Below are 26,287 nucleotides of genomic sequence, written 5' to 3'. Positions count from 1 at the left end.
GTTTATCTTTCTGAGACAGGACTTTTTAAATGGAAAAGGAAAAGGCACCAAAACTGCATCCCCACTCAACTCTCTTATCACAAAAGTCACAATCCAGGCCTTTCTCGTCAACAAAAAGGGCCAAATACCAAAGAATGGTATACCCTAAAATGAGGATAGTGGAGATACACAAAATACTATGCTAGTAAATCTCAAGCTTCTGTACTTCTAGACTGACATTTGTCTTTTCAAAAGTAAGTTACTAAACAGTCAATTCACATCTTTGCTTTCTATGCCCTTTATTCTTTACCATGTAGTATGGGGAAAGGATATTAACTGAACAATGAAATGAAACAGAAAGGATAAAAATCAAAGTAATTACATGGTGTAGCCCCAACAATGTTACCCTCACCATATATTTGACAGGAAAACTAAGTCTCTTCTTAGTCTGCTGCAGGAAATAGCCCATTGCTTTTCACAGAACAATTGTGCATTTAGCTAAAAATTGTACATTTAATCAATTTGGTTAAAATTGGGCACATAATCTTGATGGGAAGTAATTTAACCTTTTTTTTTTTTTTTTTTTTTTTTTTTTTTTTTTGAGACAGGGTCTTACTATTTTGCCCAGGCTGATCTCAAACTCCTGGGCTCAAATGATCCTCCCACCTCCACCTTCCAAAGCGCTGGGATTACAGGCAGGAGCTACCATACCTGGCTGCCATTTTTATTAAAATGTAAAATTCACATATCTTTTGATAATGTGAAAGTTGCAGACATTAGGATGAAATCTTTTGTCATACTCAGACAAAATCGGACCAGGAAGGCTCAAAGGAGAGAAGACTCATGCTTACATGCCTGATATAGCTGTTTCCAAGGACTTTCTAAAAAACCCACAAGAAACCCTTTCACGCCCTTCATTCAGCTTCTGCTTTCACATGGTTTATCACTGCCATTCTTTAGGACTGCAGAAATTTAGATAGGATGAGCTCCAAAGAACACCTGCCCAGTAATGGCATCTCCACTAATGAACTGAGGACAACTCTGGCTTTGAGTCTCTGGAACCAATGAACTTAGTTTCTAAGCTTCCCTTTACCTTTCCCTCACTGGATGTACTGGTGGTTTGCCAGTGTATTCCAAATTATAATACTCCTTTCTCATTCCCTAGTAAACTCATCATATTTGAAGATAGTTTTCTCTAGTGTCTTTTTCGTTGGTTGACAATATAGTAATTCCACCCCTAGAAATCTACTAAAGTCATACAAGTACTTTAAATGAAAAGAAGGCTGTTTATGGTGTACAATTTAAAAGTTATGAATTGTTGGTTTATACCTAGAATTTTCCATTTAATATTTTTGGACCACAGCTGGCCACAGGTAACTGAAACTGTGGAAAGTTAGACCATAGATAAGGGGGATGACTTTATGGAAAAATTGCTATTTGAGTGTTATAACACACATTGGTCCTCTAAAGGTTCTGAAGTCCTGTAGTAAAGCATTTCCCAACCTTAATGGAATACTAAACCTTTTCTGATCTATTAACATGCTACAGAACAAATTCTGAGAAATGTTCACCTAATTTTTATTTATTTTTTTTTTTTGAGACAGAGTCTCACTGCGACGCCTAGGCTGGAGTGCAGTGGTGTGATCTCAACTCACTGCAAACTCTGCTTTCCAGGTTCAAGTGATTCTCCTGCCTCAGCCTTCTGAGTAGCTGGGACTACAGGTGTGCTCCACCAAGCCTGACTAATTTTTTTATTTTTACTAGAGACGGGGTTTTACCACACTGTCCAAGTTGGTCTCGAACTCCCGACCTAAAGTGATCTGCCCGTCTTGGCCTCCCAAAGTGCTGGGATTACAGGCGTGAGCCACCACGTCCGACCTAACTTTTATTACTCTCAGGGAACAACATACAGAGGAAGTCATACATGCTTGTATCCTAAGCATGTGTACATTTACTGTGGGGAATACTTACTTGCTATGTAAGTTTCAAAACTACAGTTTAACCAGAGTTCCAATCTCGTCCTTCACCACCACCAGGCAAGTTCCAATACCAAAATTCAACAGTCAGAGATAGAGAAGGCAAAAATCTACAAGGTTAAGATTCTTAAAGGCTACCTTTTAGTATTGTAATTCAATACTCAAACTTACCTTACTAAACAGTGCTTTTTAAGGCAGGTAAAATATATTTAAGCAAATTTCAGGCAAAGAATAAACTTCCTGTAGACAGAATCAAACTAAACTGCAAAATAGCTACATAAGTCAGATTGAAAAACATTGTGTTTTAATTAAACAATCATACACTTCAATCAATGTTTTCACACTCATTATCTCACCAGATTCTCATTACAAAATACTTGAAGATAGGCAGGCTAGATACTACCTCCATTTTACAAATGAGATAACTGACATTTTCATGATTTGTAAGTAGAGAAACTTACTCAAGGGCAGAAATCCAGGTCCACTAACTCCTCTACATCATGAGTTTAGATAAATATCAATCATTGGTGCTATAAAAACTTGGAACTGCACATTATTCCTTTGTACAAAGCAGCATTTTAATTTTAATTGTTATATATAAAATACCTGAAGGTTATGCTCAAAGCAGGTCAGGGTGTGATTAAATAGATTAAGAAAATATACTGTGCTGTTTGATAATTCTTCACTGTCGTTCGTTAAACAATCTGTCAAAAAAATTCAAAAAGTATATTAATATAACTCAAGAACAATTATATGTTGTCATTTATCTCTTAAGCTATCAACTTCGTTTCACACTACAGTAATTCTTTATTCAAACAAGCATGAATTTTCCAAATATAAAAAGCTTACTGCTTTTATTTTCTAAAAGTTAAAAAAAAGTCATAACCATTTTCATGAACATCTTAAAATAATCATATACTCCTCTTTTCATAAAAATGTAAGAAATAAAATTCAAATTGACTTTTGATGGCACAAAGTCATAATTACAAACTATCAGCTATCAAATGCTGCCTTAACAGTGCTATTTAGGCATAAGACTGTTTACCCTGCATTAATTTTACCAAAACTCATATTCCTTATCATTATTTTTTGTGTCAAATGTCATAGTTCTATGTGTCTTCCATCTTCACTAATGGGTCATTTATTGTACCTAACAGGTTAACTTTTAAATTTTGCTCTTTCTAATCCAGATGGGAGCCCAGAAAAACAAACCGGTGAGAATTTTGCCTAAAATACTGACATGGGGGCTTCAAGTAAAGTCTAGAAACAAAATTGTTTTACATTTTTTAAAAATCCTACATAACTGGTATTACTCCACAACTTGCTATTCTTGCTTAGAGTTAGCTCAAGTTCATTCATTCCTTTTATTTTCTATGTGTATACCACAATTTATGGATCCATTTTCCCTTCTTCAGGGAATATTCTTTTTTTTTTTTTTTTTTTTTTAAGAGATGGGGTCTTGCTCAGTTGCCCAGGCTGGAGTGCAGTAACACAAGTGCAGCTCATTGCAGACTTGAACTCCTGGGCTCAAGTGATGTTCCCACCTCTGCCTCCCAAAGTGTTGGGATTACTTAAAGGCGTGAGCCACTGAGCTCAGCCAGGAAACCTAGTCTTTATCCTCAGGTGAACCTTTGTCTTTACCTCTCCTTGTGTTATCAGCCTGTTATCTCCAATTGAGATTCAATTGCCTGTTTCCAGATCCCGGAACTTGTGGTTAGCCATTTCCATCTCACTCTCCTAGAATCCTTGCCCTCTTTATCTTCCACACACTCATGGACATTTTCAATCCTGGGCAGTCCTCTGTATATCTACTTTCTGTACTCTCAGTCTGATTATAGAATAGTACTACAGAAATTCTAGAATTATAATGAAAGGACCCAATTCAAATTCATGTGTTCTGATCTCAGGGTGACAAAACGATCCTTGTAGATGCTGTACTAATTGCTTTACAAGGGATGTTCCAAATATTTTCTAATCGCTAGTCCCCAGCCCTACTCTTGTTCCCCTTACTTTCAACAGATGGCTTTGTATGATACCCACCTTATTTAGAAATTCAGGGCCATCTAACAGGATCACTCTCAACTGAAAGTTGGGAGACAAAATAGGAAGCTATTGCAATTACCCAGGAGAAAGGTGGCAGAGCAAGTAGAATTTGCGGAAAAAGAGACCGACTAGGTAGACACTACGATATGATACACAAAGGGACATCCATGCACTCTGATAGCCAACAATCACTACAACGAAAGTTAACACTTACGAAATACTTGCTATGTTCTAAGAACTATGCTTACACTGCACTTTAAACACATATGCCCATTTAATTCTTGCAATGATTCCATGAAGCAAAAATTATCACTATTTCCATTTTATAAATAAGGAACAGAAGTTTAGATAAATTAAGGAAGTTGCCCAAGGTCATAAAACTGATGTGAAAAGCTAGAATCTCTACAAAGTCTGAATCTGGAGCGTCTGAACTCTCAAACACTGCAAAACAAATAACATATTTATATCTACATACATAATCAAATCATTAAAAGTTCAAGACTCACAGTCTACAAATACATGCCACTCCCTACTCCCTCCACTACCCATTGATATCTTATACCATACAAGGATTCAGGCAGTCCCCACCACTGATCAGAGTTAGCAATAGAGATGAAACCTAAACCTGGTAGACAGAGGGCAGACAGCATAGTAAAGCTCCTTTGTGCAAATCAGAAAAAGATGCCCACTCTGGCTGGATAAATTACAAAGGGGCATTCCCACCTCCAGAAGCTGAGCTGGAACTCAGCCCCATTCACCTCCTCACAGAAGCCCCTTGTGGAGGGCTCCTTCTGCACCCAGTGTACACAGGACCCTCTTGGTGAACCTATTTCTAGAGTCATCCCCTCGCTGAACTCACATTCTACATTCTCTGAAGCTTTATCTTCTCAAGAACATGAATCTCATTCTAACTTCTCACCTTTATCATTTAAAAAATCTGAGGGATCACTAAAAATTAGGAAACTAAGCCAGAGAAATAGGTGATGCTGATGATCATACCGCAACTGAAATAAAAATAGGCCCGGCATGGTGGTTCACACCTGTAATCCCAGCACTTTGGGAAGTGGGAGGGTTGCTTGAGTCCAGGAGTTCGAGACCAGCCTGGGCAACATGGTGAAACCCTGTCTCTACAAATAATACAAAAATTAGCCAGGCATGGTGACGTGCACCTGTGGTCCCAGCTGCCTGGGAGGCTGAAATGGGAGGATCGCTTCACCTTGGGGAAGTTGAGGCTGCAATAAGTTGTGACTTCACCACTGTATTCCAGCCTGTATGACAGAGTAAGACTTATATGTGTATATATACATATAAACATATAAACATAAGCCCCTCTTAATGCCAGTTTAATATCATCATGAAGTAGCCCACTACCCTTTTGGGATTGATGCAGAGTTCATATAAAAACAATTACATATATGCAGAATATTAGGCTATTAGGCCAAGAAGATTGAACAAGTTTTCAGTATTTGTAGTTGATGTGTTGCAGGGAAGTTGAGGGAACACAATTTCATTCACGACAATTGTACATCTGTGTTACAACGAGCTATGTCGTGACAACTGACATACACAATATAGAGATGAAAGGGGGTGTGTGTCCACATACTGCCTGCAAAAGTAGTATAAAGTGCATTATCATGAGAGAGCAATAGCAAATTTCTTCTATGCAAGATACATAACTAAAACAAATAATTTCTTTTTAAAAAGTAATGTATAAAAAAAATTCTCTGAAGAACCAAAGAAGTTAAATTTCTCCTATCTGAGAGTAGTTTACTTTTCACTTAAAATAATTTGGAAATTAAACTAAAAGCCAATATAGACTGGTCATCTTGTTAAGTACTACATTAATACAGTACCATCAAACTTTTTTCAATGATCATTAGACGGTGGTATCATAAAGCACAAAGGAGTTCATTTATATAATGGGGTTTAAAAAATCTTCATTATTAAAGAGCTCTGACTTTCCAAATTGACATAACAGAACTTTAGTAAATTCCTTGTTTATCTTTTTGCAGGAATTGGGAGTTTAAGGTTATAAAAAGTGAAAACGTACATAGTTTAGAAATTAGTAAGTTAAGGAATATTAATAATAATAATGCTTCCTATAAGCACTAAGTGAAGTGGTCATTATGAATTTCCTTCATCTTAGATAATCAATGGAGCCTCATCAAGGACAGATTAACAGAGTGGCTTTCTCATGAAGGCTGAGGCATCAGCTCAAGAGGCATTTTTTTTTTTTTTTTTTTTTTTTCTGAGACAGGCTCTCACTCTGTCACCCAGGTTACAGTGCAGTGGCACGATCTCAGCTCACTGCAGCCTCCACCTCCCAGGCTCAAGCGATCTTCCCACCTCAGCCTCCCATGTACCTGGGACTGCAGGCATATACCGCCACACCCAGCTAATTGTTGTATTTTCTGTAGAGACGGGTTTCACCACGTGCCCAGACTGGTCTCTAACTCCTGAGCTCAAGTGATCTGCCCACCTCAGCCTTCCAAAGTGCTGGGATTACAGGTGTAAGCCACTGGGCCTGGCCTCAGGAGGCATTCTTAAAGGTATTAAGGATTCAAGTTAAGACCTCAAATAGAAACCTACTAAATTATCATAACAGGAATTATCTCTCTAAATAAAGCATTTGGCATCTCTTAGGAATTTTATAAACATCACTGCTGTTTTTCAAAACTAGTTTTGTAGAAAATAGCAGAGATAATCACCCATTTAGGGTAAGCTTCAGAAAATACAAAGTAAACAATGGAAACTTTGTACCTAAATGACCTAATTAAGTTTAAAAAATATGAAAACTAAGAAACTTTAAATTATAAGATACAAACAATATAATTATAATGCTTAGTACATTTCCCTCTGGATAAAATATGGGAAAGAAAGGTTTCGGTTAATTGACCTTCTGGTTAACCATTAAGTACTACTGTTGTTGTTTTTTAAAGCATCAAGATATACATTTTATGTATTAACTGAAAGTTAGTTTTCCTTTGATGAATCAGAATATACATCAATGTTATAGAGTAGTTCAAAAGCATCATTATGCTCAGAAATTATCACCCAGATCACCTGCATTACTGAAGATGTAGGCTGCTCATAAAGACAGAGTGAGTTTTCAGTGTGTAAGAACAAATATCTGAACTGATCATTCTGAGGCCTATCTTATTACAATAATACTTCATACTGGATATTGCTTATCAAAGAACCAAAACACTAAAGCAGTCATGAACTCATCAAATCTGGTCATTCTGCTGGTTATCTAACTGTTGTATGCACAAGATAATCAACAAGGGTCTCAATAACAAGGCTACCCCTTTGTCAACAATACGCAGCTTTAAAATTCTGAGAAATCTTTAACATACTCTCTTTACTTTTTAGCGGTCGTTTTCCATAAGAGCTAGTTTCCATGTTATCTATACTATGAGTAGAAAGAGTTGCACTCTTAACACTTCTTTTGACCTTCCATCGATTTCCAGTAACCAGTTTCCTACCAAGACTAATATCATTCAGAGACATAGGAATTCTAAAGAGAAAAGGGATGGGAGTAGTACATGGATGGCATTCTCTCCTCTCTTGGATTCCTAGCCTTCTTTTCATGAATAATAACCTCAGAGACTAGATGCCAATCCTATTTCAAGCTAAAGTAAGCAGAACAGAAAGACAGTTTTGGGCAGTATATTCATTTTAATAGTATTATTTCTAAAATTTTACCTTTTATGTTTTTACATTTTTCTATTTTTTAATATTATTTTATAAAAATTCTAGTAGCCCCTGCTATGGTCTATGGTCTGAATGTGTCTCCCAAAATTTAAGTGTTGAAACTTGATGGCCAATGTGATAATATCAAGAAGTGGGGCCTTTAGGAAGTGATTAGGTTATAAAGGTTCCTTCTTCACACATGGGATTTACTCTTTCACTCTTCTGCCACGTAAATGGGACAATGAATAAAGATAATTTTTGATGCATAATTCTGGAAAATAAAATAGCTAATCTCTCTAACCACATCTAACATATAAATACTCGTCACAGATTTGAACATTCTGTTTTTTAAATTTCTATATATTTTTGAATAGGTATTAAATGTCTATGGCATAAAATCCAAAGAGTTCAAATGCAAATACAATAAAAACTAAATCTTCCTTCCTTTCCTGCCCACGCAGCTATCCAACTGCCTTCCCCAAAATATATATGTATTTTTAGAACAATAAAAAAAATCCTACTTCTCTGTACTTCGCTTCTTTTACCTGAGATCATATATCTGGGTCAAATTAATTTTAATTGGGAAGAGTCTTTTAAATAAGACATATCCAACTGCCTGGCATTTTATTTGATCTTCAGAAGTTCAATGTAAAGAATATTTTCAAGATAGGATGCCTCATGGAAGAACAAAAGTACCCTAAGAATTTTCTATATCATACCCATTATAAAGTTTAAATTATAAATTAGGCAGAGTAAGAGTTAAACAATAAAAACTAATAATTATGTTACTATCACTAAATAGTAAGTAAACAAAGGGTTACTTGAATACAAGCAGTGCCATACCACCACAGTTGATTTTATAACCAAGATGCTCTTGAGTGCCTCACAGGAGGGACAGCATCTAGAGCACAGACATGCTGGACAAAGGGATGATTCACAGCCCAAGTGGATGAAGCAGGATGGCATGAGATTCCATTATGCTACTCAGAATCACACACAATTTAAGCTTATAAATTGTTTACTTCTGAAATTTTCCATTTCATATTTTTGGACTGCAGTTGACTGCAATGACTGAAACTATAGCAAGTGACACCATAGCTAATAGAATACTATATAATCCCAATAGGAGAACACTGTATAAGCCTTTCTTGTTTTTTTGTTTCTTGCTTCTTGTTGTTGTAGACAGGGTCTCGTTATGTTGCCCAGACTGGAGTGCAGTGGCACAATTATGGTTCACTGCAGTCTTGACCTCCCAGGCTCAAGTAATCCTCCCATCCCAGCCTCCCAAGTAGCTGGGACTATAGGCACATGCCACTAAGTCCAGCTAATTTTTTATTTTTTGTTGAGACAAGGTCTTGCCATGTTGCCCAGGCTGGTCTTAAATGCCTAGGCTCAAACAATTCTCCCACCTTAGTCTCCCAAAGTGCTGGGATTAAAGGCATGAGCCACCATGCCTGGCCTATATACCCTTTTTGTTGGCCCAAATTGTGAACTACTCTTATCAGTCAAGGTCCTACCTTCCCTTGCCAACTTTACCTCCCATTGTGCTTCCTGGAACATCTGTTGCCCTTTTATGCCTCTGTGCCTCTGCTCATGCCACTACCTGCGATGTTCTTCTCTCATTTCTGCTTTTTTATTTTAAGACAGGGTCTTGCTCTGCTGCCTAGACTGGAATGCAGTGGCACAATCACAGCTCACTGCATCCTTGAACTCCTGGGCTCAAGTGATCCTCCTGCCTTAGCGTCCCAAGTGGCTAGGACTACAGATACTCACCACCATGCCCAGCTAATTAAAAAAAAATTTTTTTGTAGAGATGGGGGTCTCACTATGTTGCCCAGGCTGGTCTCGAACTTCTGGGCTGAAGCAATCCTGCCTTGGCTTCCCAAAGTCCTGGGATTACTGGCGTGAGCCACCTCACTGGCGTCATCATCTCTACCTATTGAAATCATGTCCAATAGTACAGGCCTAAGTTCAAAAGGTAGCTAGCTCCTCCAGGAAGTCATTTCAAATTCTTCTTTATTTTCTTCTTCCCCCAAGGACTATAACTTTATTAAAGCATGGATGTGTCTGTCCTAGGTTGTATTTGTAAATATATCTTACTCACTAAATTATAAGGCTTGAAAGATAAGAACAGCCTAGTACATAGTTGGTATTCAAAACACCATGTGAATTGGAATAGCGATTTTAATTTTTCCAAAGAATACCTAAAAGTAGATCTTATTTTATTACACAATTCCACACAAACCTGCAAAGATGGAACAGATATTATCATCCCACCCCATCCCCTGCCACATGCCACTTGATGGATTATTGTAAACATCATAATTATTATTATATGAAACAGTTAACATTTCTTGAACATTATGTGTCAGGCATTGAGCTAAGTGCTTTATACAATTTATTTCATTTAATTCTCAAGGCAACTATAAAAGATAGGTTCTATCATAACCACCAATTTACAGATGAAGGAAATGAACTTCCAAGAGGCAAAGTTTTTCTCCATATCTGACAGTTAGTAGGTTAGGGCTAGTAAGATGCAGAGCTTAGAATCAAACCCAAGTCTGTGTAAATCCAAAGCTCATAGTAACTGCTACACTTTTCTGCCTTTCACTATTTGCTCAGTTACCATTTATAAACCATGGTGTTCATGACAGTTTATTTAGACTTAGCAATAAAAAGTATTATCCAGCTTCAAAGATCCCAAAATTCACTAAAATAAAACCTGACATCTGTACTACTGAACTATAAGTACAACATTAAAATGAAAGAATTACTTACTGGCACAATTTGCCTCCTGCCATGTGGTATTAAAAAACTCAGAGAGAATCACAACTATTTGCATTCTATCTGCCATTAAGAGACTTCTGGCACAACTCTGACTCTCTGAAGTGTTCTGTAACAAAAAGAAGACAGAAAAATAAGTCTGAGTATTTTTAGACTTTACAAACAACTTGAGGCAAAAACCTTACAAAAAATAACATTTATGATAAGTCTTTTAACATTTTGTTTGATATGACCAGATAATGTTAACATTAATAATAACAATGGTAATAAAGTAATTAGCAGCTAATATTACTGGTACTGGGTTCGTTTGCAAGAGAAGAAAATCTTTATATCTAGTTTGTATTCAAATGGAAAAATACACTTTTACAGATCATTTTAATAATGAAAGAAACTCATGTTATGCAGATAATAAATCAAAGTTCCCAAATTATTTGGTCCTTATCTATTTCCTTTCCCTTGTGCCCCAAGCAAGGAACTAACTGAGTCCTGCTGGCCCTTCATTCTTTCAAAGTTATTTAACTCCTACCATTTACTAGGCACTATAAAAATCCTGAAGTTTTGAGGATATAAAAAGTATTAAAAAATGCCACCAATTCTGGGGCTTTGAGAACCTCTCATAGATACACAGAAAAGGAGTTATACAGTGTGATGAATAATAAAGAGAGTGGTAACTCCTGGGAAAAATGATCAGTCATGTGGGAGGAGAAAAGGAAAAAAGGAGAAAAGAGAGAAAAAAGGAAGAATTTTTGCTTTAAAATACTTGCTGATCTTCATTTAGGGAAGGTTATCTTCTTTGCAGCTTAGTTTTGCCATCCCATTATAAGGTACATTTGAATGGGTGCTTGCTTTTAAAATAGTGAATTGAACAAAACTTTTTATAAAAATTATTTTTTTTTTTTGAGACAGTCTCACTCTCTCACCCAGGCTGAAGTGCAGTGGCAAGATCTCGGCTCACTGCAGCCTCTGCCTCCCGGGTTCAAGCAATTCTCATGCCTCAGTAGTAGCTGAGATTACAGGTGCATGTCACCATACCCGGCTAATTTTTGTATTTTTAGTAGAGACGAGGTTTCACTATATCGGCCAGGCTGATCTCAAACTCCTGACCTCAAATGATCCGCCTGCCTCGGCCTCCCAAAGTGCTGGGATTACAGGCACCGGCCACGTGCCCAGCCATTAACAAAACATTTTAAAAGTCTCTTTCTTAGAATTATTTTCTGAGCAATAGAAGTCATAGAAGAAAATTTCTATTATCACTTTTTTTTTTTGAGATGGAGTCTCACTCTATCGCCCAGGCTGGAGTGCAGTGGCACAATCTCAGTTCACTGCAACCTGCACCTCCCGGGTTCACGCGATCCTCCTGCCTCAGCTGCCTGAGTAGTTGGGACTATAGGCATGCCTTGCTAATTTTGTATTTTTAGTAGAGACAGGGTTTCACCATCTCTGGTTTGGCCAGACTAGTCTTGAACTCCTGACCTCAGGTGATCCACTCGCCTCCGCCTTCCAAATGCTGGGATTATAGGCGTAAGCCACCGTGCCTGGCCTATTATCATTTCTTAAGTAGAAGTAATAATACTGTATTAATACAAGCCTGGGTCACCAGCTAGTGATCTTGACTACCCTCTCTAAGGTTCAGTTTCAAAATCAAGGATCCTACAGTTACTGTATTAAATAGCATACATTAATCACTCAGCACACTGTCTGGTATATAGTGACTGACATATACTATTTCACCTAACTAACATACTGCCAACCTGAAGTGCTCTAAGTGGGTTTAGTTGGCTAAGTGTAATTAGTTGCTTAAGTTGACTGGCTGATTTTAAAAATCAATACAGTACAGCCTGTATGAGTGTTCAATGTGTGTAACAGTTCAGCTGAGGAAGATATCAATGTAGTTTTGAGAAATTAACAAAGAGTTCATGAAGGAAGCAGGATATGAACTAAGCTCTATATTGAGGAAGAGAAGAGGAGTGGAAAACAGAAGAATTAAATGATCATGGGGTGAAAGTGGTAATAATTATGTGGTACTCAGGGAGTATTCAGTAGTCTACAAAAGTAGGGGTATTAGAGGGCTAGGTTAGAAGGTTATGAGAGGCCTTGAGGGTCATCAGAGTTAGACAGTGAGAAATTCTTGAAGATTTTTGAGGACGGTGTCGTGAAAAGCAGTTTCAGGAATATATGTCTCGGCTGTGCTATTTAGCGTGAGGAGGCAGGGAGACTAATTAGGCTACTTCTATAGCTCGGGTATGATGAAAGGATGATGGCAACAGTGAGGACAGAAAATAAATAATTAGTAATCCAAATGATGATGCGGTACTTACTAAGTACTTAACAGTGCTACATGTTCCAACTGCATTTCCTTATTTAATCCTCATAACAACTCTATGAAATAGGTAGTGTTAGCTGGGTAAGGGGTAAACTATCAAAGGTGACTGAGAAGGAAAAATAAGGAGAGCAAGATGTCCTATAAATCAAGAAAAGGGAAGGTGTGGTTATTTGGGTCAAATCCTGCTGAGAGAATTGGAGGTGCATCTTTCAACATTGGCACTATTGGTGATACTAACAAGAGTGAATTTGATGGAGTCCTTGGTTGTGAAAGTGAGATCAGAGGGGGCTGAACAGGGAATGGAAGATGAGGAAGTGGGAAATGAGCCCAGACAGCTGCTGAAGAGTTTGGGCTTGATGGGGAGAGAAGAAAGAGAGGGTAGTGAAGAGCAATGTGGGAGTCAGGAACTTTCTTTCATTTCTTTCCATTCCTCTGTCCCTCTGTCCCTCTGTCCTGCCTTCCTGAAATCAAACCCTGCCTCTTCCACTACATGGGTCAGGATAAGTCATTACCCTGAGGCTCAGTTTCTTAAAGCATGATATCCACCTATATATGTGTAGGTTTCTCTTCTGGACAAAAGTCCCTTTAAAATGGAACTGTCACATCTTTGTATTTCCAACACCTCACCAAGTGACCAGAAAAACAATGCTCCTTGTTAATACTTAGAATTCTTAATACTCAAATCTATCATAACCACTTAGCAGAATCCTAACCATCATGAATCCAACCATTTCCTTTTGTCATGCCTGCATCCAGGAAGTCAGAAGCTGCCAGCAAAAAATTAACACCAGATTAATTCCACAGTAAATCCATGATCCCAAACTATACCCCTCACTTTTCTGTCTGCTCATTCTCTCCTTTTTACACCCATTATTTCAAATCCTTCCCACTCTGCCAGAAGCTCTAATCTCTCTCTCACTCTTTACTCTCAAAAGATCTAACCTCCTGGAAAATAGACGCCTTCGGGCTGAAACTCTAACCTGCCTACCTATACACCCAACCTCTCCTACCCTCCTATTATGGTGGGGAAGGCACCTGTCCCTTTCAAGGCCTGTCTCTCTGAGGATGCCCTAGATTCCATCTACCCTGCCTTTTCTAGAAACTGACCTTGTCTGCTTCCCACTCCCTCCTACAGAATCTTCACCTTCTCTAAAGGACCCTTCCTATCAACATTTAAACATGTTCAGCTGCCTCCCATCTTGAGCAAGGAAGAAAAGAAGGCAGGACAGAGGAATGGAGGGACAGAGGAAGGAAAAGAAATGAAAGAAAGCTGGCCTGGCACAGTGGCTCATGCCTGTAATCCCAGCACTTTGGGAGGGTGAGGTGGGTGGATCACCTGAGGTCATGATTTTGAGACCAGTCTATCCAACAAGGTGAAAACCCATCTCTACTAAAAGTATAAAAATGAGCTAGGCGTAGTGGTGCACACCTGTAGTCCCAGCTACTTAGGAGGCTGAGGCTGGAGAATTGCTTGAACCCGGAAGGTGGAGGTTGCAGTGAGCCAAGATTGTGCCACTGCACTCCAGCTTGGGCGACAGTGAGCCTCTGTCTTAAAAAAAAAAAAAAAAAAAAGAGAGAGAGAGAAATGAAAGCAAGTTCCTGAGTCCCACATTGCTCTTCAGTGACCCCTCTTTCTTATCTCCCCATCAAGCCCAAACTTTTCAGCAGTTGTCTAGGTTCATTCTTCCCACCTCCTCATCTTCCATTCCCTGTTCAACCCACTCTGGTCTCACTTTTATACCAAAGGACTCCATCAAATTTACCCTTGTTAGTGTCACCAATAATGCCAGTGTTGACAGATGTACCTCCAATTCTCTCAGCAGGATTTGACACAAATAGCCACACCTTCCCTTTTCTTGATTTACAGGATATCGTGCTCTTCTGATTCTTCTCTCTCCAATTCTTCCTTCTCAGTCACCTTTGAGAATTTACCCTCTACTTAATCTTAAACTTGTAGTGTTCCTACTCATTCTTCAGGTATGTTCATCCATGTCATGGTTTCAAATGCCATTTTTATGCTGATCACTCCCAAAGGTGTTATCTCCAGTCCAGTCCTCTAGATGCGTATATTTAACCACATAGGCAATATCTCCACTTAGATGGTTCATAAACACCTCAAAATCAACAAGTTCAAAACTGAGTTAATGATCTTTCCTCACTAAACAGACTCCTCCCTCCAGCTCAGTAAATGATAACCCTATTCACTAAGCTGTTCTTATTAAAGCCCTGGAAATCATCACTACCTTTCCGTTATTCCCCACATTCAATTAACACCAAGCCTATAATTTCTGCCTCCTAAGTATCTCTGAAATCTTCCTATTTCTCCCCATCATGATGGCCCCCACATAACCTAGTCACCATTCTCTCATACACTGCAATAGTCTAATTCATCTCCCCACACATCTTCTTCCCCTACCCTCCCAGCCCCCACCCCCTCCATTTTCTGTCACATAGCCAGAACAGCCTTTTAAAGTACAAATCTGATTATGTCATTCCACAGAATTAAACCTTTCCATAACATATTGCTTTAAAATCAAAGTCCAAAATCCTTAACATATCCTACAAGGCCCGCATGACCTGGCACCTCAGGCCATGGGTCTCCTTCCTGCTCACTGTGCTGTGTTCTAGACTTCAAATAGCCCACAAAGTCTTTCTCATCTCCGTCTTCATGCCTGCTATTTCTTTACATGTATACCTTCCCTCCCCTGCCCCATATTCTCCCAAATTGTAGGTGTCTGCTTTAATCACGGACCATTCTGCCCACTCCCTAGTCATACTCAGGATCAGCACTCTTGTCATATGCATTGGTAGCATGTGGGGTTTTTTAATCAGCAACACTTACCACACATGAATTAATTATTTGTGTGATGATATGCTTAATGTCTGTCTTCGGACTACAAGTTCTGCTCATGCACACTATATTCCTAGTAGCTACCACGACCTGCCCATAATAGGTACTCAATAATTTTTTTTAGTGATGCAGAAGAAATATTACATTTTCTGATCTCTAATGAAAGACATAGATTATTATGCTATGTTCCGGTTTTCTCCCTATAGTCCTAAGAATTTGTTACTTAATAATCTATAGTCAAAGTATACTGAATACTCACCAAATACATAATCCAAATGACTAGCACTTCACAAAGCTATATAGATAGACAGAGAGATAGATAGCTATGTAGGTATATAAAGATCCGTCTATCTATCCAAATTTTAAACAAACCAAGTAGAATAGGGCAGAGCCTACCAATTCAGAATCTGAGGGGTCAAAAGCATCCTCAGGACCATTTTGATAATATCAGTTTAAACTAAAAGGAGCAAGTATGACTCTATAGAAGAGGGAATCCATTGATTCTACCATTCAGGTTTCACAAATCGCTGTATTTTTTACCTTGAGATAATAAAACTAAATGCAATCCCTGTGCCAGAAATTCTAAAAGTGACAAGAATCTAGAATGTTTATCAGAAAATTCTATTATAGTTAAACTAATTAGATTGCGGTACCACATAAATAGCTTACTAGTTTCTCGCTTTGATTCTTTTTTTTCTCCTTGTTATACTCCTTTCTCAATCAATCCATGTCCTTTCACTCTAAAGGGTAGGAAGAATGCCTTGAGATTCAGCTTGCAGGATTCCTCTGATGAACTAGCCTTGCTCTGTTCCCTCATTTCTTTTCTTTCTTTTTTGGAGACAGAGTCTCACTGTCACCCAGGCTGGAGTGCAGTGGTGCAATCTCAGCTCACTGAAACCTTTGTCTCCCAGGCTCAAGTGATTCTCCCACCTCAGCCTCATGAGTAGCTGAGATTACAGGCACACACCACCACCCCTGGCTAATTTTTTGTATTTTTAGTAGAGACAGGGTTTTGCCATGTTAGCTAGGCTGGTCTTGAACTCCTGGCCTCAAGCGATCCACCTGCCTCAGTCTCCCAAAGTGCTGTGATTACAGGTGTGAGCCACTGCACCTGCCTCTGTTCCCCCCTTTAACTCGGCATTCTTTTCACTCTTTTGCTCTAAATTGCTATGACACAATTTATAACATGGTATTTTCCTTCTTCTCCATATAAGGTACTTTATTTCCCCTAACTATATTGATAATTTGAGGCCTGAATCTTACCCTTCTTTTCCTTCTTATCCTGTTACCAGTCCAATATTCAAAAAGAGTAGGTGCTTGCTAAAAACTAATTTAAATGAAAGACTGAGTCTGAGTCAAAGAAAATACATTACAGTGGATAAATAAACCTCCCCCAAACTAATTCCTTCAAGTTCACTCATGACACATTTTTCCATAGTTTTTTTTTTTTTTTTTTTTTTTTTTGAGACTGAGTCTCATTCTGTCGCCCAGGCTGGAGAGAAGTGGCACTATCTTGGCTCACTGCAACCTCCACCTCCTGGGTTCAAGCGATTCTCCTGTCTCAGTCACCTGAGTAGCTGCACACCACCATGCCTGGCTAATTTTTTTTTTTTTTTGTATGTTTAGGAGAGACAGGGTTTTATCATGTTGGCGAGGCTGGTCTCAAACTCCTAATCTCAAGTGATCTGCCTGCCTTGCCCTCCCAAAGGACTGGGATTACAGGCATGAGCCACCAGGCTTGGCCTCACAGGTTCATTATTATACATGATGGTTCAGCTCCCAAACCAGTCCATAAAACTTTTTAAATCCATAGACTACCTTAGAACTGTAGAAGTCATGCTTTTAAGCTAATGAATCATATTCAGCTCTACTGGAAAAAAAAGGAGAGCTGAGGCCAAGGCCTAGGATGAACTGGAGAGAAAATACAAAAAGGGTTTCCCTGCCTCTTCACCTCTTTATCCTCTTCCTTTCACATCAGGGTGAGTTGAGCTAGGTACCCAGGTTGCTGGTAGAATCTGAGGAAGAGGAAAGGAGTTTCTACAGCTCCCAAACTGGGAAGCCTCGTCTGGGTAGTGGGGAATTCATATAGAAATTCACATGTGGATTGGGTGATGCCCATAATACTGCACACTGGAGTTTGAGGTGCTACTTTTAGCCTCTTTTTAATTCCACAATACCTACACACGTAAGAAAAACATTTGCTGCCTCCAAAGACCTAAGCTTTGCTAAGAATCCCTGGCCATACTGTTCACAACAGCACTTGTTCTTTAGAGTAAATGGCACCCTAAAAACAACTCAACTTAACTGCTCAAAACTGAATATGATGCTATATTATATCCTGCTGCAGTTGATAGGAACGTGTCTTGGGTACTTTATTTTAAAGTGATAGTAAGATACATATTCCCTGTTATACCCAATGGAGTCTACCTGGAAAATACTGCATGTAAGCCTGGATTTATTTACCTTGAAAATATGTCCTTGGCCAGGTGTGGTGGCTCATGCCTGTAATCCCAGCACTTTGGGAGGCCGAGGTGGGCAGATTACTTGAGGCCAGGAGTTCGAGACCAGCCTGGCCAACATAGTGAAACCCGTCTCTACTAAAAATACAAGAATTAGCCAGGTGTGGGTGGTGCACGCCTGTAGTTCCAGCTACTTGGGAAACTGAGGCAGGAAAATCACTTGAACCCAGGAGGCAGAGGTTGCAGTGAGTTCTGACCATACCACTGCGCTCCAGCCTAGGCAACGGTGAGACCTTGTCTCAAAAAAAAAAAAAAAAAGAAAACGTGCTCTTTACAGAAAGATTGACCACAGAATTTATTTAATGCAAATAAATCCATTTATGTAAAATGACAGATTTTTATTTTAGTTTTATTTATTTATTTATTTCAAGATGGAGTCTCACTCTGTTGCCCAGGCTAGAGTGCAGTGGCACAATCTCAGCTCATTGCAACCTCGGCCTCTCAGGCTCAAGCGATTCTACTTCATTAGTCATCAGAGCAGCTGGGACTACAGGCGTGTGCCACCATGCCCGCTAATTTTTGTATTTTTAGTAGAGATGGAGTTTCAACATGTTGGCCAGGCTGGTCTCCAACTTCTGACCTCAGGTGATCCACCCACTCGGCCTCCCAAAGTGCTGGGATTACAGGAGTTAGCCACCACGTCCGCCATGAGAGATTTATTTTAAATAGTAACAGGCTGACTCAAAGCGGGATACAACTAGACACAAATTTATATTTAGTGCAACTATAAGCAAGTTTAGATAAGTTTAAATTTATGAAATAATTCCAACCACATTTTCATGAGACTACTTCCTGTCCCTTTAATACAAGAGGAACTTTCTCATTCTCCAATTCCAGTGTTATTCCTGTTTTTCCTTTACCAAGCATATCCGGCCCACACCTCGTGACTCCCACCAACCCTGACTCTCTATAATCTTTTCCTAGTCTGAACTTTATAAAGTTCTATGTAGGAGCAGAAATTGTGTCTTTCCTTCTTTCTTTTTAAAATTAAGACCCTCACAGCAGCTACCACAAGACTAGAAAAACCCTCAAGGTACCAAGAATGAACGGCAGTCTTACAATCTCTTTAAATGTTACCTCCCATTTACTTAGAGGTATTACTGTGTCAGTTTTCTAAAACCTCCTTTTAGCCCCATTTTACAGATTAGTAAACAAGCACAGAGACTGTAAGTAACTTGCCCAGAGTATACCGCTAATAAGCAGCGGGGAACCGGACTTCTGGCCGCTGGCTCCAGACTGCCTACATTACTAAGATGATGTCCCAGGCAATAGCTCTTTTAACTCTTCCAACAGCTAATACAGCTGTTCTTTCCACTTTATAGAGGAGGAAACTAAGGTTCTGAGAAGATAATTAATCCAAGGTTACCTGGCTAGAAGGTGGTGGACAAGAACATTTCTGGCTACAGAACTCAAATTCATAACCACTACCAGTGTCTCCACCCCACTTGTTCCAGAAAAGGATCCTTCCTAGGAACTCCAGGTGAAGATGAGAAGCTATGGTGGAGTGGGTGCAGGAAGAGGAAGAGGGTTGGAAAATCAAGACCCCCAAGAAAACCAATCACACCTACATAAACCAAGGTATGATTATGTACTTAAAAGATGTCCAACAGCATTCATGGAAGCAAAAACCCAAACCCCAAGTCCCATAATGCCACCCCCTTTTTTCTGATGCCCCAAACTCCACAGACCCAGTCCAACCCCTTTTTCTTACTATTGGGGAAACTGAGGCCCCAGCGTTGACCATCATTACATCCTCCTCCTTTCCCAACTCTCCCGCGCTACAGTCCCGGGCGTGGTCCTGTACCCACCCCCACGGCTCGGCTGATGTTGTCCATCTTGCTGACGACCTGTTGGAAGAGGGGGTAGCAGGTCTGACAGAGGCGCACAGGCCGGGCGCTGCGCACCAGACACCCTGTCAGCTCTGCGCTGCTATTGGCGAAGTCCAGCAGGAGTTCCCGGCACTCGGGATCCAGATCCGGCAGGTCCGGGGGCAGCGACAGAGGCCCCAGCCCTCCACCCTGCAGCAGGGACAGGGACAAGTCCTCCACCTCCAGCAACTGCTGGTCCGACAGGAGGTCGCTGAAGACCCTGCGCGGACTGTTGCCGAAGGGGAGCGCGCCCAGGGCCAGCCCCGACCACAGCAGCAGCCCCAGCGGCAGCCACCGCGGCAGCGAACACCTCCGCCGCGCGGCTGGCGGGCCCGGCTCCATCACCGGGCTCACACACCCCAGGGCGCCCACCGGCGCCTCTCCGTCCCCAACCTGCACAGCCGACAGCCGCCGCTTCCGGCTTCCGCGGGCGCAGGCCGAGAGCGCGGTCACGAGGAGGGCGCGTCACGGCCCCACCCCCTGCGTGTAGCGCCCCGCCCCATTGGCTGCCGGCTGCCTCCGGGCGGCGGGCTTGCGAGCGTGCGGGAGCGCGCCCACGCTGCGGCCGCGCGCTCCCCCGCGGGCGTTCGGAGCTGTGCGGAGCGCATCCGTGCGCTGGGGGCTCCCGAGCCCAGGCTCGCAAGCCGGAGACTACGAGCGCCCACCGCTTTGGGCAATTGCATCTCGGGGCTCCTGACCCTTGAACGCCTACCTCTCTGCGAGTTTCCGGCATCTTACAAGTTTCTTACCTCGCTGGACCGGACGACGGCGACGGCCTCCACTGTGGAAGTGACCGTCGCCTGCGTTAGAGAAAGGCCGCTGGCCGGTGCCTCGGCAGGTTTTCCGCGTGGTGTACCTTAGCATAATTTTTTTCCTTATCCAATTTGGAGAGAGTAATAATGCCTGTTGGTTATGATAGGCGGTGGAGACTAGCGGTTTCCAAGCTTGTTGGTTTTGTTTTTTTAAAAAAAATCTCAACTCCGTTAGAACAGCAGCATTTCTTCTGATAGCAACGTTGTCAGAACTCTCTGGGACGAGGGAAATATTCTACATCTGCATTGTTAGGGCAGTCACTGGCCACATGTAGGCTGTTGAGCCGTTGAAATGTGGCTACTGCAGCTGAGGAACTGAATTGTAAATTTTGTTTAATTTGGGGCCTGGCGCGGTGGCTCACGCCTGTAATCCCAGCACTTTGGGAGACCGAGGCAGGCAGATCACTTGAGGCCAGGAGTTCGAGTCCAGCCTGGCGAACATGGTGAAACCCCGTGTCTACTAAAAATACAAACATTAGCCGCTGGGCGTGGTGACGCAAGCCCGTAGTCCTAGGCTGAGCGGGGAGGATGGCTTGAGCCAAGCTGTCTAGGCTGCAGTGAGCCGAGATCGCCCCACTGCACTGCAGTGTGCGCTACACAGTGAGACCCCATCTCAAAAATAAATATTTAACTTAAATGTAAGTAGCCACATCTGTCAAGTGGCGGCTGTACTTGACACAGGTCTTGTCCTACAGTGGCCAACGTGCAGCTTTGCTTGGGGTACCAGGGACGCAGCACGTGCAGTGCTAAAATCCAGGAAATCCTGGACAAACTGCTCAACTTCAGACTCTCATCCAGTTTCTGACATGCCCCAGGCAATAGCAGGGGACACTCTAACAAGCATTCTGATACCATTCCCAGTCTGTAAAAAGAATTTAAGCTCATAACCTGGACAACAGTTTTCTGACAAGTATCTGACCAACCAGATTGGGAGAAAATTACTGGGGTTTGTGTCATCCTGCTTTTCAATGTTGTAATTTTTGCCTCGTAAATTGAAGAGCTGCTGCACTAAATTCTATTTAGCTTAGGGTCCTAATTTATGTTTCTGAGGGTTCTTCAGAAACTTTTTTGTTGTTATTTTGTTTGGTTTGGTTTTGACACATAGTCTCGCTAGATTGTCCAGGATGGTCTCGAATTCCTAGGCTCAAGAGATCCTCCTGCCCCAGCCTGCCAAACCACTGGGAATACAGGCCCAGTCTGCTGTGCCCTGCCTGGGGGTTCTTATGGTTACTTTTTACCCCATCTGCTTGGTTATTTTTGTGTTCCTAAGTTTGCTTGGGATAGCTAAATTTTGTTTAATTTTTGTTACTGAGAAACTAAATAGTAGGTAATTTGATTGGTGTAACAATAAATGTATTTCCGAAAGAGAAAATACGTTGTCTTAAGTTTTGCAAAAATCATCATGTAACTTTTAGATCTTTTTATGTATTAGAATTAGCTTTCTTTTCAGGTCTTTCAAGCACCATCCTGTGCTGCAGCTGGATGTGTAAATTGTTAAACTTCTGTGAAAATCAATGTGCAGAACCAACAATATTGCAAATGCACGTGCCCTTTAATGCAGCAAGTTCACAACACTTACTGTTATAGACATACTTACTCATTGCAATATTGTTTGTAATGGTAAAAAGATGGCTTAAAAAGCATGTTAAGGGGCCAGGTGCAGAGGCAGAGGTTGCAGGAAATTACAGGCACTTTGCATCTTTCTTTCCATTCCCTTCCTGGAACAATTCAATCTTAAAGGTCAAGTCGAGTAAGATAGGCATCTGTGCTTGGTAGGGATGCGTGTCAGAGGCCCAGAGAGAGGTGTCAGAGCACAGGTAAGATGAATAGAACAGTGGTGTAAGGGAGAGTGGCAGCATCAGCCTGAAGCAGAGTATTGGGTTCTGAGTGGATAAAAAGGGTCTCCATGCAGAGGATTGGGCAGCAGTGACTGGGAGGTTGCTCACATTCAGAGGGATTGGTGGAATCGGCAAATATATCAAGAATAATTGGAGTCCAGTTTCAGACTGTCAGCGAAGAAAGTTACAAATACGAAAAGAGAGAAACGAACTCTGTAATATTGGATTAAAATTAGAAATATCAGTGCAAATTCATAGCTTAAAATACATAGTCATCCTTTGATACCAGCTGGGGAATGGTTTCAGGACCTCCCCACAGATGCCAAAAGCTTCAGATCCTCAAGTCTCTTATATAAAACACCATAGTATTTGCATATAACCACATTTCCCTTTGTATCCTTTTTTTTTTTTCTTATATTCTTTTACAGCATCTTCTTTACATTTTTTTTTTTTTTTTTTTTTTTTGAGACAGAGTCTTACTCTGTCACCAGGCTGGAGTGCAGTGGAATGATCTCACTGCAATCTCTGCCTCCTGGGGTTCAAGCAATTCTCCTGCCTCAGCCTCCCAAGTAGCTGGGATTATGGGCATCCACCACCACACCCAGCTAATTTTTTGTATTTATAGTAGAGACGGAGTTTCACCATATTGGCCGGGATGGTCTTGATCTCCTGACCTCACAATCTGCCTGCCTCAGCCTCCCAAAGCGCTGGGATTACAGACATGAGCCACTGCACCTGGTTTCCTGTTCGTTTTTATCGATACTGTACTTTAAGTGTCTAGTGAACCTTGACTTTCTGCTTACATGTAAGAGAGAGACACTACAAAGCTGAATGGAAACTCTGTGTTCATGGATAGGTCTTTTTTTACTGTGAGTTTCAGTATAGGCCAATGGCTCTCAGGGGGGGACAGTTTTGCTCCTCATCTTTGTGGTATATTTAGCAATGTCTGGAAACATTTTTTGGTTGTCAAAACTGGGAGAAGGGTATGCTACTGGCATCTAATGAATAGAGACCAAGAACACTGCAAAAAATCTTAAAATGCACAGGATGGTTACCCAAAACAAAGCATAGAAAACATCAGTATTTTAAGTCATTTCTCTTGGTCAGATTATCCTCTCCAGAGAAGGCTCTGCCAGCATGCTATCTTGCTGCCAGTAATCTCTGATCCTGGCAGTGGAAAAAGGTTAGCAGCTCAAACTTCAGTTAATGAACTTTTACTTAATCCCCTATTTTAGCAAAATGTTGCTGCCCTCAAATATGCTTATGTCTCTTGGTCCAGACTCCCTTTGCTTTGCTTTCTCCAGATATCAGGATTTTACTGATACTCTGTTGGAGTTGGGATTGGACATAGAGTAGCAGGGAGGGTATTATAGACAGCCTTTCAATCATCCTGTTTTGGTTCTTCCTTTATCTGCATTTTCAGAGGTACCTGATGCCCCTCCACTTCTTGAGCTCTTTGAGGATTCTACAATATAATTCAGTTGCCTTTTTTTCCTATTACAGGCCTACAAATTAGCTTTTCTGCTTAGGTTCTGCTAAGTCAGTTTTTATTAGTCCACCTGCTTTCCAGCTTCCAATATATTTTCTAAGAGATGGGTTCTTGCTATGTTGCCCAGGCTGGACTTGAGCACTCCTGTGCTCAAGAGACCCTCCTGCCTCAACCTCCCAAGCAGCTGGACTACAGGCATGCACCACCATGCCAAGCACCAATATTTTTACCTTTTCTTCTCTCCTGTTCTCTATATCCTTATGTGTCTTTTTACAAATCCTTTTACAAATCTTGTGGAGTTTCAGGAAGGAACAGATCTAATCATATGTTCAACTTGCTGTCTTAAATGGCAATCTTTTCTGTGTTTTACCTCACTTTTTATTAAAGTCAGAATGTATATCTTATGTCCCCTCCAGCCATGAGATGATCTTATGGAAAATGTGGACTGTGTCCTATTCATATTTGTTTACTCAGAAGCACTTAGCCTGATGTCTTACACATAGAAGGCACTCAATACATTTGTTACACTGAATTTATGTAGTACAAATGCACATGTGCTTTAAGTGCTTTTTACATTGATACATCAGTGGAAACATATTTTGTAATTCTTTTTATTTTTATTTATTTATTTATTTTGGCTGAGCACAGGGGACTTTATTGATGGTACATGACAAGGTGGGGCTCCCTAGGCCCCTCCCTCTTCAAGGGGTCTGCATGGAAACTGTGAGGAGGGGCAATTCAGTGTGTTGGGGGACTCTGTGGCAGGGACTCCCCAGCAGTGAGGGCCTCTCTTCCTCTCATGCTCTCTCTGGGGCTGGTGGTCAAGGGGTCTTATTCCTTGGAGGCCATGTGGGACATGAGGTCCACCACCCTGTTGCTGTAGCCAAATTCATTGTCATACCAGGAAATGAGCTTGACGAAGTGGTCGTTGAGGGCAATGCCAGCCCCAGCATCAAAGGTGGAAGAATGGGTGTTGCTGTTGAAGTCAGAGGACACCACCTGGTGCTCAGTGTATCCCAGGATGCCCTTGAGGGGGCCCTCCGACGCCTGCTTCACCACCTCCTTGATGTCATCATATTTGGCAGGTTTTTCCAGACAGCAGGTCAGGTCCATCACTGACACTTTGGCAGTGGGGACACGGAAGGCCATGCCAGTGAGCTTCCCGTTCAGCTCAGGGATGACCTTGCCCACGACCTTGGCAGCTCCAGTAGAGGCAGGGATGATGTTCTGGAGAGCCCCACGGCCATCACACCACAGTTTCCCGGAGGGTCCATCCACGGTCTTCTGGGTGGCAGTGATGGCGTGGACAGTGGTCATGAGTCCTTCCACGATACCAAAGTTGTCATGGATGACCTTGGCCAGGGGCACTAAGCAGTTGGTGGTGCAGGAGGCATTGCTGACGATCTTGAGGCTGTTGTCATACTTCTCACGGTTCACGCCCATCACGAACATGGGGGCATCAGCAGAAGGGGCAGATATGATGACCCTTTTGGCTCCCCCCTGCAAGTGAGCCCCAGCCTTCTCCATGGTGGTGAAGACGCTAGTGGACTCTACCACGTACTCAGCGCCAGCATTGCCCCACTTGATTTTGGAGGGATCTTGCTCCTGGAAGATGGTGATGGGATTTCCATTGATAACAAGCTTCCCGTTCTCAGCCTTGACAGTGCCATGGAATTTGCCATGGGTGGAATCCTACTGGAACATGTAGACCATGTAGTTGAGGTCAATGAAGGGATCATTGATGGTGACAATATCCACTTTACCAGAGTTAAAAGCAGCCCTAGTGACCAGGCGCCCAATACGACCAAATCCGTTAACTCCGACCTTCACCTTCCCTATGGCGTCTCAGGGATGTGGCTGGTGATGGGAGACTAGATGCGGCTGTCTGGCGAACAGGAGGAGCAGAGAGGCTGTAATTCTTTAATATGTAAAACAATGCCCTAACTTAACTCCTAATGCCCATAAGCTTTGCATGCCTGAGTAGAATGACCTGAACACATGAGACATGTAAATCATGTTCATTCATGATACTTTGTACAGAGTCCAATCTCCAATTCACTCCAGTGGCCAATCTCATTTCCAGATCTCTCACCTGAAGATAGATTTTTTTTT

General features: G+C 41.3%; 1 protein-coding gene and 1 pseudogene across 2 annotated transcripts in view; both read right to left on the bottom strand.

The window, feature by feature from the left end:
- OSTM1 (osteoclastogenesis associated transmembrane protein 1) overlaps positions 1–20,484 on the bottom strand; it is a 29,000-nt gene extending 8,516 nt beyond the window's left edge. Inside the window, exons 1-3 of the mRNA XM_032275106.1 lie at positions 19,977–20,484; positions 10,470–10,584; positions 2,562–2,659 (exon numbers count right to left, since the gene is read on the bottom strand). Coding sequence (XP_032130997.1) covers positions 2,562–2,659; positions 10,470–10,584; positions 19,977–20,378 — 615 coding nt within the window. The 5' untranslated portion in view covers positions 20,379–20,484. The remainder of the gene's footprint in view (positions 1–2,561; positions 2,660–10,469; positions 10,585–19,976) is intronic.
- A 4,323-nt stretch (positions 20,485–24,807) lies between these two features.
- Positions 24,808–25,903, bottom strand: LOC116549503 (annotated as a pseudogene). Its single transcript, XR_004267909.1, has one exon. The product of XR_004267909.1 is annotated as a glyceraldehyde-3-phosphate dehydrogenase pseudogene (transcript).
- Between the last annotated feature and the right edge of the window lie 384 nt (positions 25,904–26,287).

Source organism: Sapajus apella, unplaced genomic scaffold (genome assembly GCF_009761245.1).
Source record: "Sapajus apella isolate SASKATOON/1434 unplaced genomic scaffold, GSC_monkey_1.0 scaffold6, whole genome shotgun sequence".
In the NCBI taxonomy this organism is placed as follows: Eukaryota; Metazoa; Chordata; class Mammalia; order Primates; family Cebidae; genus Sapajus; species Sapajus apella.
Note: the sequence above shows the minus strand (reverse complement) of the source record. Positions and strands in the feature narration are given on the sequence as shown.